Source organism: Drosophila suzukii, chromosome 3 (assembly GCF_043229965.1).
Source record: "Drosophila suzukii chromosome 3, CBGP_Dsuzu_IsoJpt1.0, whole genome shotgun sequence".
Lineage (NCBI taxonomy): Eukaryota > Metazoa > Arthropoda > Insecta > Diptera > Drosophilidae > Drosophila > Drosophila suzukii.
In genome coordinates, this window is record NC_092082.1 from 302,584 (window position 1) to 318,825 (window position 16,242).

The 16,242-nt window shown below is 38.6% G+C and overlaps 1 protein-coding gene across 1 annotated transcript; it reads left to right on the forward strand.

The window, feature by feature from the left end:
• The first annotated feature begins 6,498 nt into the window (after positions 1 to 6,498).
• LOC118877178 (uncharacterized) lies at positions 6,499 to 7,785 on the forward strand. The gene is made up of 2 exons (XM_036814427.3): positions 6,499 to 6,614; positions 7,041 to 7,785. The coding sequence occupies exons 1-2, from the start codon at positions 6,570 to 6,572 to the stop codon at positions 7,260 to 7,262; spliced, it is 267 nt and encodes an 88-aa protein (XP_036670322.3). The 5' UTR covers positions 6,499 to 6,569; the 3' UTR covers positions 7,263 to 7,785.
• The last annotated feature ends 8,457 nt before the right edge of the window (positions 7,786 to 16,242 follow it).

The window sequence follows — 16,242 nt, forward strand, 5'->3', positions numbered from 1 at the left end:
CGCGCTCATTATGGATTCGCATGCAAATTGCCAGCCGGCAAGATAAATGTTCCAAATTCGAGGCGAATCCGGCTCCAAAGCCCCCAAAAACGAACCCAAATATCAGCGACAACAGTTCGTAGTGCACTTGTTAATGAAGTTAACTATATTGTTGACTGCGATTCGTGCCAAGGTGCAAGATGCAGATACATATATGCATGAAGATACATTTACAGATGGCACACGAAGATACGAGTAAAGCGCGACTCGATGCAAAACACAAACAAACGAGGCAACCAAAACAAATCGGGGAATAATAAACACGTTCTTCTGCTTCTTCTCGGCGCCTAATGAGGCCACCATTATATTATGGATATGGAAACTATGGACTCCATTGCGATATCGTGACGTCGTAAATTTGCGACTTACATACACAGATGACGAATTGCAGGCGTCAGCTTGTGAGACCTTTCCGAGAATATTACAGCGATACGGGTAAAAATAGAACGAACACTAATGAGTGCATTTTTAAAATCGGAAAAACCAAACAACAATTATATTAACTAAGTAACATGTTGTTTTCGTTTTTATTAAAACACTAATTAAGTAGGGAAACTGATAACAAAATAATTTTAGCTAGGTGTTATTATTCACTATGAATTTATAACAGAATAAAATTTAAATAACTTACTCATTTTCCAATTTTTGTATTCTCTTATATAAAGTAGATTACGTTCTAATATCTTATGTAAATCCAGTTGATAAAATTTCTAAGAGAAGGTTAGAAAGCCCAAATACCTGCGTTGGGACCACTTCTTTGGTGACTTTGGCTAAATTTGTATGATGCAACATGACAATTGGCACGTTTTTGGCCTTATTTGCACCTAATTTTGCACCTGAACTCACAAAACCCCCGGAATGCAATCCATCACTGAAATACAATCCATCGGCGGTTTCTTTTACAGTCTAGCCTCTTATACAACGAATGCAGAAGCAGACGAGCGACAGTTGATATATGATAATCGCTTTGGCGCAGGTTTTTGAGTCCAGTTTTTGTGCTCCGAATGTACAAATATATATAATATGAGATAATTACGCTGAGGAGAACCGTTACCTGGTTTTTGGCCCAAAAACACCGTCTAAAGTGGGCTATTTTTAGATAAACTCAGTTTTATTTGGTACAAGTTAATCATCGCATTTGTTATATGGCCACTTAAAATGATAATTAGACATGGCAAAAGGAGTTCCTTGAACCCGAAATGGGGTTTTAGAACCGTGGCTTACGGTCAAGGCCATGGATAATTTGAATTTTTCTGGGATAGATGAATGTTCTTGGACTTGGGTATAAATAATTGTTTTGCATTTAAGAATCGGGCTTTAAAATGGGGTTTTTGAACTAAGCGGTCAGTAAAGCTTAATTGCAGCTAGACGAAGTGCTTCGGATCCAAGGTTAGATCTAGAATGTATAAATTTCACTTTCAAAGACTATAAAACTAAAAGAATCAGAAGCACTGGTATCCGTTTGTTCTTTCTCCAATGCCAAAAATTTGCATTTCATATTTTGATAGCATTTCGCGACCCCTTTGCATATAGTGTCGGATATAACTGCACCTTCTCCGATCACATAACCCACTAAATGATTCAAAATTCGGTTCTATTTTGAAATTAATGCTTGCAATTGGGTTAAGAAAGAGGGAGTGCGAGCGAGACGGAAAATGGGCGCCAGGGCTGACACTCTTTTCAAGTTTTTTAGTTTTTCTTGTTCTTGGCATTTATCACACATTTTAATTTGTAATTGTGTTGTTGTCGTACTTGAGTTGAGCACTGTTCTTTCTGCATTATTTATACGAAATGTTATTGTTGTTCTGCTGACGGATTTTGGTTTTTTGTTTTTATTCGCCACCGTGTTAGGGCGAAATATTTTGTTTCTGTTTTGGTTTCGGCTCTGTTCTCATTGTCAGTCGCCGTGGCTCTTTGTGTTTTGATTACGCAAATTAAAAGCGTCTAGACAGGGCAGACGAGCTGGGGAAAAGGGTCTGGGACTAGGGACCGATCGAGGGAGGAGGGGGCCTGACCGACTGAACTGACCGACGACCGGCGCCTTATGCAATCGCATTGCAGAATCGACATGTTCGTCATGTTCCCCATTCGTTTAGAGGGGTTGCCCTCTACAAACTATCAAATTAAAGTGTGAGCGCGATCTATTATTGGTAAGTAGATTTTTCTGCCGACCCTATGCTGACACACTGCCGGCACACTTGGAACTATTATTACTGTACATTTTTTGAGGTGTATATGTATGCATAGTCAGACAATAAATTTATGTAAATCAAAAAAAAATTGTGTAGTTCATTTTTTTAAAATATATATTTTTAAATTTAAATAATTTATTTTTAATAAGTAGGTTTATTAGGAGGGGATTACTAAGGGTTCAACTCGTGAATATAGGGCTTTCCTCTCTGCCGACCCGCTGCCGGCACATTGAAAATTCACAAGTTACAAAAAAATGTATTCAAAACCTAACCTAACCCTTCAACTTTTTGAGGTCTATTTTGATGTCACATTTAATATAAAACATTTTATTATGATAAAGCCCAGTTGAATGTTGTTTTTGTAAAGAGCTGCAACACTTTTTTTACAAAATCCAAGACGCAAAAAATGTTGTTAATTTATCTGAGAAGTTTTAACTTTACTTCAGCTCTTTGTTAAATGGTATTTCCAGCAATGAAAGTTCTGCTTTATTTATTTTCAGCAAATATTTTTACACGTAACAAGTCGTTAACACTTCGGGTTAATTTCGTCTTACATGGAATTCGCAGCGTTCATAAAATCGTCCGCCAGAAATAAACAAACAGAAGAGTGGTTAAAGCTAAAAATATAAAACAAATCGAACAGCGAGCAAAGTGCAAAATAATTAAGCGGAATTCTTGAATCGTCGGATAATGATGACAGTGCAAATTAGTTACTATTGCAAGTAAAACAAATTTGTTTGTTTACAAACTCATTTTGAATTTTAAACGATCCTGCAGCATTCAGCTTTTTTTCGTGGACCCGGACCACCCACGTGGGTTGTGTAGCACTCAGCTAGTTGGAAGGTGAGAAAGGATGGAATGAGAAATTTATCGAATATCGATATCGCGTTCGCAAGTTTATTTCGTCATTCAAGAAAATCTTTATTTTTAGCGCTAATTTGATCCTCGCAGTAATCAAAAAGTGGTGAAAAGTGTAGATGAACGTTCGGGGAGTTAGTTGTGCATGGTAGTTTGGTCAAACATTCAATATTTATACATATTTGTCAGCATTTCGTTTTTGCGATTTGGCCATCTGTGTTCACCCATACCAACAGCCCTCTGCACGTGTGTGTGTGTAAGAGAGATTTGAATTATCGATAATACAATTGTGTTCAAGAGAATAGTGCAAAAATAAAAGTAATAAGAATAGTAATAAAGAACCTTCGTTGGTTGCTTTATCGTAAAACTATTATTTAGCCTTATTATTATTGCCCTAGTAGTTAGACAGAGCGTTAACAAAATGAAATCTAATGAAACGGTCAAATAGTGAAGAACCTGCATTTTTATAACGAGATTTATTCCGTGGAAGCCGAGTTCATTGATCTCGTCGTCTAATAACCAAGTGGTAAGTGGCCTGCGACATCAAATTGACCCCAGACAGCTGGCTCGTCTCTTTGGGGATAAAGAGGTCGATGCCCCGCCTCCTCAGCCGCACTTCATTACAGGATAATTGAATATGTGTGCGATGATAATTTCATTTTACGCTTTATAAACACAAAATGCACATTACTCCCTCCTTTCTGCGTTTGGCAGGGGCAATTAATGCGCCCACAAGCGAAATTCTGCTGATAACAAGTGTATTCAAGTATTCAGAGGGCCAGCAACTTAATTATCCGTCTGGACGAGCGTGGGCTGTGGCCCATGCCCCACAGTCCAGACCCGACCTTCATTGAGGCCCAAGGACCAGTCCATAAATCATACAATATCGATTGTCAGTGAAGGGAATGCAGTTTTTCTTGCGAAATTCACCGGCCCACGCAAAAATCCCCATCGGGAGGGAAATATACCTTTTTATCTTTCAATTAACCCACTTTCTCTGAAAATAATTGTAACTCCTAATAATATTTTATAATAATACATTATAACATAAATTAAATGAAATCTATCTGCATAATTCCATATACATATGTACATACATATGTACATATTTCGTTTGACATAATTGATAATATGGAAATTCTATTCGTCACATAAAAAACCACTGTAAAATATTGTTTCCGTTGAATAGTTCCCCCACTCTTTTTTGTTTCCTTGAAAATGGGTTAAGCTTCGTCTTTATTAGTCAGAATTTGCGTTTTATTCGAATTCGTTGTAATTATTTACATCGAAGATTGCGTCGACGAGACGCACTGAAGGCAAATACTTGGATTGGCGGGGACTTACGATTTCCAGGGACGCCGATGATGATGCTTTGAATGCCAAAGTGGCGGCGGCGGCTGGTATACTGGTATACCTACGACAACTGTCAGTTCGTATAATCTATATCTGTGGGATTGTTGTCTTGCAGTTTGTCGTTGTTTTTGTTTTTGTTTCTGTTTCAGTTTCCTCGGTGTTTTTGTTTGGCTTTCGGTTTGTTATTGCTGTCGTCTGAAGCGCCTTATCGGCGGCGCCTCCAGAAAATATGTCACACGTACGCGTCAAAAATTTCTCAGAAAATAAACCGCAAAATAAGCATGATACGCTTGATATGATACTATGATACGGGGTGGCACCGTAGGCGATTAAGCGATATTTGCCGGCCTTCGGGGCATGAGTAATTTCAATTTCAATTATTACAAAAATACACTAAGAAATTCATGGAAAATACCACCAAGCATCGTTTTCCATATAAACATGGTTGAATCGCAGAAATAAGCAACAACATATGATTTCATTATTTTTTTTGAGGAACAAGTACACAGCTTTAAAAATGGTAAATGGCCTCTTATTTTCGTACTAAAAATGGTATTTCACCAGTGAGACATACTGGTTTTTACTTGCCAATTTGTTTACGAATAGATTGATTATTTAAAAATAAATACGCTTTTTATCCCACATCAATTCGAGAAAACAAAACCACAAGTTTGTTTGTTCCATAAAAGAGCCGAAAACGGTTATGGAGTCCTCAAATGAACTTCCTCATAATCCCGAGAAAAATAAATAATAAAACGAAACGCACATGTATAAACCACAACAAGGTGTATAAAAATCGCATGCGCAATCGCTTTTATTGCATTTGATGAACATTTAATTTTGATTTAATTTTTAATGATGCCACAACCATTGTTGTGTGTGTATTTTTTTTTTCGGATTGAGGTACGTGATAATCGGGAATATTGCCCATTACTGCGGCCACCCACAGATGAGCAAATAACAATGACAAACGATGTTCATATATGTTCGTTTATATGGGTTGCCTGTATAAAATACTGAATGTTGTTTTGGTGGGCAGCATTTTTTTTGCTCAATGCACTTGCATTTTACAAATTGGCAAACGGCTTACTTATTTATTTATTTTTGTTTAAATTTTAATGATAGCTCCGGCGGTTTTCAGCATGGCAAATAAACAAATTAACTCTAAAAATCATTGAATTTGTAATTACATATTGATGTATGCGTGTGTGTCTGCGATTGTTTAATGTAATTGTTTTGTTTATCATTGTTGCATTTATTCGTGCTGGATAATTGGAGGTTGAAAAGCCTGTCAGAAAATGCAGCAGGAATATATGTACATGTCTATTACTTTAATTATACTTTAAAAAGTGCTATTCATTTAGCAAAGAAAGTGTTAAAGGAATGTTAATTTTAATATTTAAGTCGGAGTATTTTGTTAAAATTTACACAGTTTTGTCTGAATTGAATAATTGAATCTGAATAAGAAATTTCAATGGAATTTATGGAACGTTAAGAAATATTTTAATTATGAGTTTTGAAAAAGATAAGCGAACTTCAATGAAATTTTAAACATAATATGTACAAATATATCTCAACATTTGATGACGCCAAATAGTAAGATAAAACTTTTAAAAGCATACAAAATATGTTATTATTGATAGTACTTTAACTTTGTTTTCTTTGAATTGCGGTTACATTTTGTTGTTCCCTTGTTTTGATTTCGCTTTTGTTTAATATTGACCTTGTACTTTGCACAATTACTCAATAATTTTCCCGCAATAACAACTATATTGGCCGCAATGTCATCATTCCGCTGTTCGGTTGACTGGAATGAACTGGTTGGTTAATTATTTAGTTATTTATTAATAGACTCACGCTAGAAGCATGCACGGGGCACGGGAGCAATTAGCGATTGTCAACAATACAATTTATTAATAATATATAATAGATGCCCCACAACCCAGTCGTGTTTCAGTAGATCTTATCGCCCCCAGGCAGCCCAAGATTTGTGTTTGGATAACGCAAAGTATGCGCTTCTCACGAGATTTGATTTGCTTGGCACTATGGTTAGTATAAAAAGCGATAGGGTTTGATGGAAACCATCTATAGTTTAATTCAACCTGCATTCGAAGAGTTCCCTTAACAATGAGAGTCGCGATAATATTCTGGATTGCTTTGGCCATGCTAGTGGTGAGATGTTAAATCAGCGTGGATTGAATTCCCGGGGAAAAAGGGTTTATTAGGGTGAAGTTTATTTAACAAGAATATTTTTATTTGCTTAAATAGTTTGAAATTAATCTAATAATAAATGTCAAGAAAACTTAAAAATTCGATGTTCTACAAAAAATGTCTTGTATTGTAAATGTGGGTATGAGTTAAGCTTAAATGTTAAAAATATTTTTAAATTTCTGAAGGAAGACAAATTTAATAACATATTGTTCATTAGCTAAGATATTAGTTTTAGGGTGATTTTAAAATTGTATTTTTTCATTGAACATCGATTTTATAGTAGAAGTATCACCGTTTTTTAATTACTAAAAAAATGATAAGCCCTGAACCCCTTGGGTTACCTACCCAGTGATTTACTGCACATTAACCACACCCCTTTTCAATTAGTGCATCGCTGAGGCCCAAGTCCCGGGTCAACCCGAGGCCATGGGTGCCGCCCAAGGGGGCGTTGGCGCGGCGGCGGGGGGCGGTGGACAAATTGGAGCCCATGGCGGCGGAGCGGCCGATGCCGCCCAGGACGGACCCGGAGCCGGGATGGCCGCGGGCATTGGAGCGGGCGCCGAGGTGGGCGCCAGTGCCCAAGCTGGAGGAGCCGGCCGAAGACGCTAGGGGCGGCACTTCCGTTTGAAATACCACTTGCTTCTCCGTTTGTTCGGGTCCCTCGCACTTGTGCACTGGAAAATATTCTTAGAGCCAAAAGGGGCAAATATCACCGTACAGTATCTACTTCAATTTTCGTTTATCGCACTCTGGTGGCGCCAGTTTTTTTCGAGCTCAGTGTCATAGTTGATTTGAAATGGCGCGCACCCCCTTTCAACTCTCCACCCATGCACTGCAATCGGCTCACTTCAAATGAAAGCCACACAGACCAAAATATGAATCGTTTTGGCAGTTTAAATTCCATTTAATCCCATTTTATGAAATACACTCAAAAAGTATCGATTGTACCGCCGACAGGTGTATTTATATGCCTTGGGGCAAATATAGAAATAGAAGACTCATCAGCAAATGTTAAAAATACCAAGAGAATTTTCACATAAATCAAGTGATCAATAAATAAATAAAATATGGCAGACACTGACACCAGCCACAGCAACAATTCAATATTGTGAAATATAGCAAGTGAAAAATTCGTTTTTGTTTTTTTTTTGCACATTCACCGAAGCTGATTGTTTACAGTGGGGGTTAGGGTTTGACTGATGGGATACGGGATAGATAGAATGAGTTTTGTGGGGGTAAAAATACGGGAAAGCTTTGGATGAGGAGGTTGTTAATAACTTTTTTGTAACCGTTCTATTTTTATACCCGTTACTCGTAGAGTAAAAGGGTATTCTAGATTCGTCGGAAAGTATGTAACAGGCAGAAGTAAGCGTTTCCGACCCCATAAAGTATATATATTCTTGATCAGGATCACTAGCCGAGTCGATCTAGCCATGTCCGTCTGTCCGTCTGTCCGTCTGTCCGTCTGACCGTCTGTCCGTCTGTCTGTCCGGATGAACGCTGAGATCTCGGAAACTATGAGAGCTAGGCTATTGAGATTTGGCGTACAGATTCCTAAGCTTCTTACGCAGCGCAAGTTTGTTTCAGTAGACTGCCACGCCCACTCTAACGCCCACAATCCGCCCAAAACTGTAACTCCTACAGTTTTAATGCTAGATAGAAAATTTTAACTGAAATGTATTGTTCTCAACAATAACTATCGATTGACCTAAAAAAAAGTTTGCCACGCCCACTTAAACGCCCACAAACCGCGAAAACCTGTGACGCCCACAATTTGCATGCTGGATAAGAAATTTTAACTGAAATGTATTGGTGTCGTTCATACCTATCGATTGATCCAAAAATAAATTTTCCACGCCCACTCTAACGCCCATAACGCTTAAATCTGTCTACCGCCGGTAGGTGGCGCATTTTAATCTCGCTTTGCTGCTTGCATATCTCCATTTCCCTTTGAGTAACGGGTATCTGATAGTCGAGGTACTCGACTATAGCGTTCTTTTTTGTTTAATTTACCTTATTCTTTGCTAGTGGTCTAACTGAAAGCAGTTTATTTTGAACTGCTTAAGATGTATTGCGTTTCCATTTATGCTATAATTTCCTTAGAACTGCATAACCTGAACTGAATGTAACAAAAGTTTCCCAACGCTTGTGCAACTTGCCCGTAACTTTCTGCGCAATCCTCCGTTTGAACTTGAGAATGGAACGTTGCCCTGCATAAGAGAACTGTCCTTGACATGGGCCACGTTGGGTGAGCTCACCTGTCTGGGCACACCTCCCCCTTAGATAAGAACTCTTTCTCCCGCCTTTCTCTCGCCCCCTTGCGGACTGTCTCTTGGAGCGATTATGCCAGCAGTGGGGCCTTCCTGCGGCGCTGAACTTGAAAGTGGTCACGTGCGAGGCGCCGATGCGCCGATATAATTGCCAATATTATCGATGGCGCGCTTCGAACTGATAAACATATTTCGTGCATAACGAGTGCCGCACAGTGTTGTAAAACAGATGGAAAAAAAGATAATTTATGTGGGAATCACTTTAATGAAGACTATGAAAAGTATATTTCGGAAGTAGGAATCATGTTATGAAACACAGCAGTTCAAGTTATTTTCCTCTTTCTCTGTGTTTCGTCAGAAAATTTTCGAAAACGTAAAATCCCAATTTTTAATATTCATGTGAATGCACATTACGCCTGTGAATATTGAATTGAATTTGAACTTCTTTCATCTATCAAGTTTTGTAAAGTACTTAGTCCACGGTGAGCATGTGTGTGGCCTGACCCGACTGGCTTTATGTTTATTTTCATTCGCGATTGCAATTGCCAGGTGCCGCGGTAAAGTTATGGCCATGTTACCCATGTGGCTTATGGTGTAGGGAATCGTGTAATTCCAGTGGCGAACCATTAAAATTGATCAACTGCTAAGATTTCCGCTCCGACTTCAGTTCTCCAACTTTTAGTTCTGTAAGTGCAAGACTCAAATTCCCACAATTTGCACTGCGCTTGATTTATGTTCGTTTCCTGCTCACGCAAATTGAATTTGCCCATATGCTAGGCTATATATTGTACATACGTATATCGAGAAGGGCACCTGGGTGTCGGGTATATTATACCAGCCCATAATGGCTTCGATGGGCTATCGCAAATCGGCCATAGGACATTATCCAGTCCCATGCCAGACAGTCATAAGATATTCGCCATGTCAGTCGTAAATCATTCAGAAATCGCATTCACGTGAGTTCATTGGGCACTCACATATGTCTGCATCGGTTCTTATCGCGACTGACCCATATACATATATGAATGCATGATGTACCCGACAGGTAAATATATATATCTATACTATTACACTTTATAAATATGCGCAGTCATTAGCTTTGGTCTTATCTCTCTCAAAAGTGCGCATTAACAGAATCAAATTGCGTTTTTGTCCAAAACTAAGTACGGAAAAGTACAAATATTTAGCACGACGTAGCCCAAATTGAATTTCTTGTAAAATTTCTATGAATAAATTACTTCGAATAACTCTACCCCCAAAGCCTGTCGTTGAGTTGTAGCTTATATTTTTAGACTTGTAAACGCGAGGCAAATATCCTAATTTGTTTTCGACTAATTACCATCCTAATGACTTGAATATATATAGAAGACAAGGAAAATAACAAACTATTTTCCTTGCGAAGGGGGAGAAAATTGTATTTGCTGCACGTGTGCACATGGGAAATGCAAGCTAATTTAGAATGACTGAAAATGTATGGAATGCTTACCAAATTATTGGCTTGCTAAAATTAACCCATAATCATCTGTTGTTTTGGGCAGTATTCAATATATTTTGCAGGCTTTAATAAAAGATAACCAACTGGATATTGCATTTCATACTTAATACATTTATGTCCATTAAATAGTGTTAATTTCATTGTCTTAAAAATATTTTTGACATTCCTATCTACATAGCATTTAAATTAAAGCTATTTGTTGTTAAGAACTCCCACTTTGAAGTGCTCTGTGCTATGAAAACCTTTTCGATTTTACCTATTATTAATTTTGATAAGATGAGCTGCCATCTATTTTGTAATCTTAGAAGTTCAATGTTCATGTTATACAATAATCGTTTCTAAGTACCATCCCCGATCGATTGTAAACAGCAACTCATATGCATGTGCTATTGAATGATTGTTTTGTTTTGATCACTAAACAAGCATGTTTAATTATATTTACACTGGCCTCCGCATGCATCGAGGTATATGCGCCGTTAGAATCTTGCTAATTGCCCCACGAGTAGTACTAAATATAGAATGCCAAAACTGCGTACTACATATGTAGTACTATAGAGCCACATTGCTGATTAAACCCCTGAATGCATCGATAATGACTTTTCCGTCTCTCGACTCGCACTTTTTTCCCTGCCGACTTTGGGCCGTAAACTACGCAATTGATGGAGTGTAAATGAACGTAAACGTTGCAATCATTACGGCGGCGGAATGGCCTGGCCATTCGCTATTTGTATCTGTCAGATACTTTGCACTCGCGCTTGATTTATGAACTGCGAAAAGCAGCAACAAATGACAACAACATAAGCGACAATTACAGTTACTCGCCATGTTGATTGTGCTCAATTGAGTAGGTAAATCGCAGAAATGTAATTTCGCCGGCATAATTAATAACACGAAGCGAATGCGAGAGCCTTAAATTGAGGAAATATCAGGTCTGGATAATATAATCTATAATGTTTAATTTTATTGATATAACTCAACAGCTGGATTTCTCAATGATCCCATTGTTTAGTAGTTATTTATGTAAGTCAGTCAACAGATTTGAAAATTATACCCGCGTTTCGTGTCACAAGCCTGCACAAACATATTCGAAGCATCCCAATAGTTAAAAGTCGAACCCGAGGCGGTCCAATTGAAGTCAAAAGATCCAATTTAAAACGATTTGTCTCGAGTCTAGACTGGAAGCGATCCGCTCGAGCGGTGCCAATTAACATTGCGAGTACGATCTAATACGTTACGATCCCCATTTAGAAACTTCAAACTGTGCCCGTGCAATTGAGGACCAGATACGCGGCTTTTCGATTTAAAAATAGTCATCTCAATATTTATTTTTGGCCACTTTGGCCTGTACTCTCGCTTCCGTCGCCGTTTCTCGCTTTGATGTTTATTTTAAAACCCCACCAAATGCTTGAAATTATTTTTGAAGCTAAGTGGTTGTTTGTCGTGTTAATAACATAAACAGCAGCGGCAATTCAATCTCAAGAATGCGAAACGGTCAAAGACTGATGTCTGAATGGGAATGCGAATGGAGGTGGAATTATAACTAAAGTGAGAATCGAAGAGGAGCGTTTAGCCCAGAGTTAAGGACTCTCGAACCAGATTTTGCCAATTTTGTTTATAATTAGATTTGCAAGATTATTTATAAATTGTTTGGCCTGGTCAATATATGATTTCAATTAATTATACCCGTGATTCTGTGGCGCAGTCAGATATAATGGCTTAATTTATAAAATAAAAAATAAATTGATACTGAAAATTGCTAATTGAAAGTTAGCTTTTTGATAGATTAACGCCAATTAATATTTCGTATTTACTTACAGAGCTTATTAAAGATTTGTTTTTTTTATAATTTTGTTTATTGGTTGATGATAAATAATTTATATTTAAATAATTAAGTCCTAGCTAAGAACCATTCAAAAATATACATTCAAAAGCCTTAACTTCATTTTTATCCGGTATTTTCCGGTATTTTTCCTCTCATTTAAAGTCTGTTATCTTAAATAAATCGAAGGCTACACCTGGATCGTTCATTCATGCTTTCATTGGTCGAATACTTAATCAATAAATTTACTACCCATGCATTCCATTCGTAATAGTCCTTATCAACGTGGCCTTGGGCAAGAATTACCCAAAAGACACTCGCCATGTGTATATATACATTTTCTAAATGTAGCTTTATAACATCTTACCAAAAGATAGGCAAGTTAAATAATCGTTGAGCGGAAATAGCTGCTGTATTCGATTTTTCAGTAGAAATAAAAAAGTTCTTTTGACGCTGATAGCATGAATGAAGTATGCCGGTTCCCCGAAGAGAATCTCCACCTGTTGAGCTTCTGCTTTGTAGATTGGCCTTCGTTTCTCTTTCCTTCTTTCTTTCTCTTTGCCACGCGCGAATAAATTTGTTTATAATTCGCTTTGGCGCCCCGCCCCTTATCAACACACCGCCCTTATCTATCGCCTGGCATTGAGGTTCCCGAAGTCGCTGACGATCGCTCACGATCATCGGACTAAAACATGAAACTAGAATCCGCCGGAGGTGAAAGAACTTTCCGCTGGCGTGTGTCGGACAGCTGATCATGCGCCCTACCTTGGGGGAAGCTCCGCTCGGGAATCCACCCAGAAAACACCCCACAAAACACAGCCCGCAGACCAGTCCCCCAAAAACCCCCCTTAACTATCTGATAAGTGCGTGACTTGGGCACGCGTCTGAGAATGGAATTTTTGAGGCCGCAATCAGTGCGCAAAACTAATGAATCTGAAATTAATACGTTTCGCATTCAGCGATTTCAGCTTGGGAATGCGAGTTTCCATTTTGTCACATGCTTTTATAGTAGCGCTAAATTGCTTGTGCTGATTTGCAAACCCCTAAAGTAAACCTAATTTTGGCCAACTGAAATGGGGGTAATTCACTGGGGTATGGTTATTAATCACTAGCCTATCTTTCGATTCATCACACTTTCTTTAAGAAGTTTGTTTGCCATTTTTGACAGAACTCTTACTCAAGTTCTTTAGGGCCAGATAGTAAAGAATATATGTAGAGCTTCATCAAAACAACATGATTTACATTTTTATTAAAATTAGTATGTGTTTTTCATATATTCCTGAATTGTTTTGTATTTCTTTATATTATAGTTCATATGAACTTCAGCTTTTAAATCTTTTCCAAAATTCATTCAGCATCTCCTGAGTCTACCTCAAATCTCCCAGCCGAAACACTCGTGGGCGTTGCTCGTGAACATTCCCAGATTGTTATCACTTCTGGGAAAAGGGCGAGCAATTAGATCGAAGTCTGGCGAACATTTGCCCAACTCATTGGGCTTTCTCGATTTCAGTGAGTGGCACCGCCGCCCCGGTTCCTCGTGGTTCCGCGGAGGTCTGGGTTCCGTCATCCGGTGACTGGCACATGGCACATGGAGCGATCACTTGATCGCACGTGAACGCCATTTGAAAGCTTTCGACGCAATCGCGGGGTGGGGGATTCGGCTTCAGAGAATTGAACCAAATCGCCAAATAGCCGCCTGGCGCTTGTTATATTTGCATAAATCATTTCTGTTCGCTCACTGGCTGTTTGCCCATGAATTTTCAATGTTTGTGTATTATTTGCGCTCTGTTTTCAGCGTGTGTGCGGTGTTTTATTGCATTTTGGTTTGCGCTTAGGCAAACATTTGAGTGCACAAAATAGCAACCTAAGCGTTTTAATGCGATTTCGGTCGAAAAATTATTTCTGTTTGGGCGTGTAAATTTTAGCTCTCGATTTTCGCTGCCGTTGCAACTATTTCACTATTTTCGTTTATGTAATCGATGATCTTTTGTGTTTTATTGTTGTAGGAAATTTTGCAAAGAAATTGGTGTGATTAGGATTTTGTAAAAATATTTACAGTATTTAATGTCATATAAAGATATAAAATTAATTTAAAATTCCTTTGGTTTAAGCATGTTATAGATTTATATGGAAGGTTCTAGTCCTTTTTAGCCGTCTGAAAGTTGTTTATGATTGTTTTCTTAAGGCAACCTACTACACGTGTCGACCCAAAAAAATACACTGTTCATATCGAATGCGAAAGTAAAGACTGAAAGAAATATGCTATTTTTAAGCTTTTTTTCATTAAGTACGCAATCGCGAACCGAAATCACTCATACGCCTCGTGGGTGCATGATTCAAGGCATTCCGAGCATCACTCATACGTCATGTTGGACGCACGCACAGACTCCTTTTTGCCCGTTCGTCAGCAGGCATCTATGTGTTCCCATATCGTATTTCGCATGACGCTTGCTGATCAATAGAAAGCGCCAAACGCAAACGCCGACGCCCCAACCGAATAACCACTTGTATATGCACCACCCAATGCGTCCCGTCCCGACCCCCTGCACCAACCCGCCCCCGCCCTGGGCTCCAAAGTCTGGCCATCTGTTTTGATGTCGGGTGTAAACACAAGCGGACGGACAGACATAAACACTCGTGGGCAAACAAATAGATGCACACACCACAATATGCACGCCCACATTGGAATGCCACCTCGAAACCTGCACACTGCGAGAAATCCCCATTGCATTGGTATATATTATTTATTATTGTTATTATTTAATATCTTATCCCAGCGATACAAGCAAATACTTATTATTAACGCACTGGACATTCAAAATTAGGTTTAAACAATATTGACTTAAAACTATACATAAACTATTTCTTTTCTCAATATGCTAATTTTTTTAGAGTTGCAAACAACTATTTCTTCTTTATGTCTTTAAGTAGTGTATTATTTAAAAATTTCCTTTTATGAAAAAAATTTTGAAATACTATTTTTATTTCATTATTTTTGTCTTGTTTTAAAACCCACTTCAGTTTTAGTTTACCATGAGGACGAGGTAAGGAGCCAAGAAATTTTGTTAAATTATTTTTTTCCCCTTCGTGTTTTTCTCAGTGCTGGCTTTCTGCTGCCTTCCACGTGCTGCTCCACTTTTGTTTGACCGCACGCGCAGAACTTTGCTGCCATATGCAAGACATCATGCGAATGAATGACTTGGCCTGGCCGCCAGGGGCAACCCGAGATGATCCGTTCGAGACTGGATGGAGGCATCTCTGCTCGCTGATGCCGCTGATTTATGCCGGCAATGGAGGCAATGGCAATGGGAATGGCAATGGGGCAGGGGGTGTTGGAAAATCGCATTTCGCTCCAATTTTAGACTGCACCCAGGCGCTGTTCACTTTCGCCCACTCTTCTTGCCTTCGGGGACTACTATGCCTGTCCCTGTCTGGCGATCTGGTGTTTACGCGAATTCCAATTCAATACCATACAATGCCGCACAGTACAATACCATACAATGTCTAGTGCGGAGGCCGTCGCCCCCTTTCGGGCATACAAGGTATCGTATTCTGCTTACCCATCAGCGATGTTTCTTCTTTTTCTGATTTCTGTAGCGCGTGTGCAGGTTGTTTGATTTATTCGCTGACTTGTCTACATTTGTCTGGCCGGAGTTGTGTGCAGGGGGAGCGGTGATGATTATCCCATCCACGATTTTGCCAATTTGGCGCGGCTTTCGCAAATTTTATTAAGCAATCATCATAAATTTCACTGGAGTTGATCAGAAGTCGAAGAAGACACTGAGTCTCTGAACTAGTTTATATTCGAGGAAATATGATTGGTCAGTGATCTGATTCATGTAAAGAAAATGCTGATATCAGTGATCACATATGGGATATGTTGAGTAACAATTTAATATTTAAATGTTTATATAATATTCTATATCTATTTTAATTCTTTTATGAGTACGTAAGATTCTAGGTGTCTTGCCGAGAAGGTTCTTATAAAATATTGGTAATACTGAA

Excerpts from the sequence above, each read along its gene's own strand:
- LOC118877178 (XM_036814427.3), top strand. The coding sequence starts at position 6,570 with ATGAGAGTCGCGATAATATTCTGGATTGCTTTGGCCATGCTAGTG. Across the intron at positions 6,615-7,040 it reads TTGCTTTGGCCATGCTAGTG|TGCATCGCTGAGGCCCAAGT; the intron begins GTGAGATGTTAA and ends CTTTTCAATTAG.